At 59.2% G+C, this 3,393-nt stretch overlaps 1 protein-coding gene across 1 annotated transcript in view; it reads right to left on the bottom strand.

Annotated features, from left to right (window-relative positions):
• Window positions 1-582: 582 nt before the first annotated feature.
• NOL11 (nucleolar protein 11) overlaps window positions 583-3,393 on the bottom strand; it is a 6,918-nt gene continuing 4,107 nt past the window's right edge. The window contains exons 8-18 of the mRNA XM_077254698.1: window positions 3,247-3,323; window positions 3,045-3,156; window positions 2,679-2,761; window positions 2,426-2,488; window positions 2,149-2,333; window positions 1,936-2,061; window positions 1,607-1,831; window positions 1,436-1,514; window positions 1,266-1,358; window positions 1,076-1,183; window positions 583-991 (exon numbers count right to left, since the gene is read on the bottom strand). Of these exons, the coding sequence (XP_077110813.1) occupies window positions 875-991; window positions 1,076-1,183; window positions 1,266-1,358; window positions 1,436-1,514; window positions 1,607-1,831; window positions 1,936-2,061; window positions 2,149-2,333; window positions 2,426-2,488; window positions 2,679-2,761; window positions 3,045-3,156; window positions 3,247-3,323 (1,268 nt within the window). The 3' untranslated portion in view covers window positions 583-874. The remainder of the gene's footprint in view (window positions 992-1,075; window positions 1,184-1,265; window positions 1,359-1,435; window positions 1,515-1,606; window positions 1,832-1,935; window positions 2,062-2,148; window positions 2,334-2,425; window positions 2,489-2,678; window positions 2,762-3,044; window positions 3,157-3,246; window positions 3,324-3,393) is intronic.

The raw sequence follows: 3,393 nt of genomic DNA, 5'->3' as shown, positions 1-3,393 counted from the left end.
TACAATCCGGCGGAGGACTCCACGAGCTGCTTACACATCGGGGGCCTTATCAGACACACAGTACCCTCGCCTTCTGGGGTAATTCTAGTAACGAGCCCCTCGTTTCTGGTCACACTGAATTCAGGGGCGGTTCTAACTCGTGTGCAGCCCCCAATACCACATTAGTTGTACCCCCTCTTGTGCAGCACATGGTACATCCCAGTCCCATGGTGCACATGGAGGGGAAGGCACCAAACCTGGAGAGTAGGGGGTGTTGTGCTCCTGACGGCAGTGTGTTGGGGTCTTTTAGCCATCAGACAAGACGTGATAAAGCTCAGGTGTGGAGACCCCCGGCCACAGGTGTGGAGACCCCCGGCCACCGCTGCAGGCACTGACGCCCGTTATTCACACCTGTGCTCAGTATGGGGGCACAGACACACCGGGGGGCTGTGGGCCTTGAGGCCGCTTCTACTTTACAGGGGAGCATGGGCTGCGGGTGCACTACAAGTGCCACGTGATCCCCTGGATGCTTGGGCTGTGTAGTAAGCCTGTGTCAGTGCACCAGACAGCCCTGGATGAGCAGAGAGGACTGAAGACAAAACAGATAGGAAACACTGCTTTAATAAACGCAGCAGAAAGGTGGTCACTGTATACGGGGGTCCGACGACCGCCACACACCCCCACCCACCCCACAGGGGTCCAAATGTCAGACCAGCAGCTGCCTCCCCCCCACAGGGGTCCGGACTGGCCGAGCAGAAATGTTTATCTCCAGATAAAGCGCACAGTCATCGCACAGTAGTGTCCTCCTTTCACAGCCCTAGACACGGGGGTCCATACAGAAACATTACACGTAGGAGGCGCCCTTCTCCTCGCCAGCAGCCTCCGGGGGGCGCCATCAGTAAAGCTCCAGCACCTCGATGCAGTAGCGCCCGCGTCCCCGCTGAGGCTTCTGTAACTTCTGCAGTTCTGATAAACTTCCCTCTATTGCGCTCAGCTCCGAGAAAAACTTCACCTACAGGAGAAAAACACACAATGGTCCATCGGGGGGCGCCGTCACGTGACCCCCATTACTCCCTGTGACCAGCCGGGCACTCACCTGGCAGCGCACGTACTTCTGCAGGGAGCGCAGCAGGGATTTGGCTTTGGGCAGGAGAACCAGGACGGTGAAGTTGGCATCAAGGGTCAGATTCATCCAGTCCAGGACCTGCAAGGAACGGGACGGATCAGCGACCCCTTACACCTGGGGGAGGCGTGCAGCATGAAGGGGTTAAGAGTGGGGGTCTCACCTGTGTGACGGACAGACGCCCCTCCCCCGGCAGGCTCAGCTCCAGGTTCTCGCTGCATTTCTGGTACAGGTATTGGAGGTAGCGCAGGAGGAGCTGCGGAGGAAGGGAAGGTGCGTTATTATGGGGGTGACCACAGCGCCCCCCGCAGGCCGACGCTCGCACATACGTACAATCACTTGCTCGGAGGTGAGGTCCTTCAGGTGCGGCAGGAGGAAGCGCTCGCTGAACGGAGAGGTGAGAACAGAGTTTCTGAGCACAGGCATTAAGGAAAAAAAATACTGGAAACCACAGTCATGTTAATAACGCTGGAGGACGGGCCCGCAGCTTGCACAGAAGGATACAGGAGGACGGCGCGGCTCAGGCTGACCGGGCAGCGCTGCGCCTCCGCTCTGGGGAGGACCTTCACGGGGACGTGACCGCTGTCCTCCTCCACCACGGGCGAGCTGCAGCCATTCTGGGTGACCGGGTCCATGGCCGCCGACGCCGGGCTGGGGCCGCTCTCCTGCACGTACGGGGCCGCAGACTGGGTGCTGAGGACGGCCGCACTGAGGACATCTTCACCGACACTGGAAAATAAAGGTGCCCGAAATCACGGGCTTCATGTCAGTGACCGGAAGACATAACCGTCCAGAGGTGGCCGAGAGGCCCCAGGTGGCCGAGCAGCACTGACCTGAGGAAAGACTTCAGGCAGGAGCAGAGGACGCCCTCCGGGACATCCACCAGCTGCTCCAGGCACAGCTGCGCCCCCCGGAGGTCCTGCTTCTCCAGGCACAGGGGCAACAATCCGGGGCACAAGCTGTAAGAGAAACCAGAGACTGGTGAGACGGGGGCAGAATCCGGAGAACTGCGCCACATCCGGAGCTGCGCTCCCAGTTCTGCGCACCTGTAGGACAACATGCCGGACTCGAGCAGTTTGATGAAGGCGCCCTGCGGGTAGAAGCTGGGCTCGTTCTTGCAGCGGGCGACCAGCCTCTGTGCGGCGCTGCTGACGGCCTCCTGGAACCGCGCCAGATCCGTCACCGCCCAGATCCGCTGCACCAGGGAAGGGATCTGCTGCTCTGGGGCCGTCTGAGAAGTGGACAGATGAGTGACAGGTGGAAAACGGAACGGACCATCAGGATGTGAGAGAAGGGGTGCTCCGTCCAGCACTCGGCTCCTACCTGCAGGACCTCCAAGGATGGAGCCGGCTCCTCCTCGCTGCTCGGGGTCTTTTTTGCTCTGGGCTGGAGGGGAGGAAAAGAAACCACAGCTGAGCCCAACTCTTGGAATAAATGGCGCTATAACAATAAATAATAATACTCTCTCATGGCCTCCAGCCTGACACTGTAACAGCCCCTCAGCTGTGTGAGTCGGATTGGTCCAGGGTAGATCGTCCCCGCACCCATGGTGCTGGGCGCTCACATCATCACTCACCGTTCTCGTGTTGGCGGCCGGTTTAGGCGACTCTGTAGTCCCAGTCAGTGCTTCCCAGTTCACTATGGACACGGCCCCCGGGGCTGAGGACAGAAGACCAGAGGTTACATACAGTGCGGACCACCACAAGGCAGCTGATATATAAGAGCGGGCTGCTGCCTTATACTGGGGCCAGGGATTTATGTCTCATGGTTTCCCCAAAGAAACACGTGCAGCCGTCACTGCTCCACAACAAAGGGGCTTTACAGGCAAGGACATTGCCGCTCCTATTCACATACAGCAAGCAGAGCGCTGGACAACGGTGCGTGTGATGCATGGGGCCGTCTCAGTGGTGCAGCCTCAGGCTTTGGGCCTGGAACCGGTTACCTGATTTGCCTTTGCCGAGTGCAGACGCCAGACTGGAGGCCTCGCAGGAGAAGCGCAGCACCAGCAGGGAGCCGGCGTGCGGGATGTACAGCTTACCGGCATGACTCCAGAGCTGGAAGCAAAGTGCAGCAGTGTGAGTGCAATATGTGGGAGGGTACAACCCCCATCATGCAGAGTGGACCCCCCTCTATCTGCTCATTACCTGCAGCCATGTTTTCCGGGAGAACTGCTTACAATCCTGTAAGGTCTGGAAGGAAGTGTTCCATATACAGAGGCGATCTGTAAGAGGGGAGCAAGTGCCGCCATTATTAGAGACCCCCCACAGGGCCACACAGCGCCCATGTACGAC

This window comes from Ranitomeya variabilis, chromosome 4 (assembly GCF_051348905.1).
Source record: "Ranitomeya variabilis isolate aRanVar5 chromosome 4, aRanVar5.hap1, whole genome shotgun sequence".
Classification (NCBI taxonomy): domain Eukaryota; kingdom Metazoa; phylum Chordata; class Amphibia; order Anura; family Dendrobatidae; genus Ranitomeya; species Ranitomeya variabilis.
Note: the sequence above shows the minus strand (reverse complement) of the source record. Positions and strands in the feature narration are given on the sequence as shown.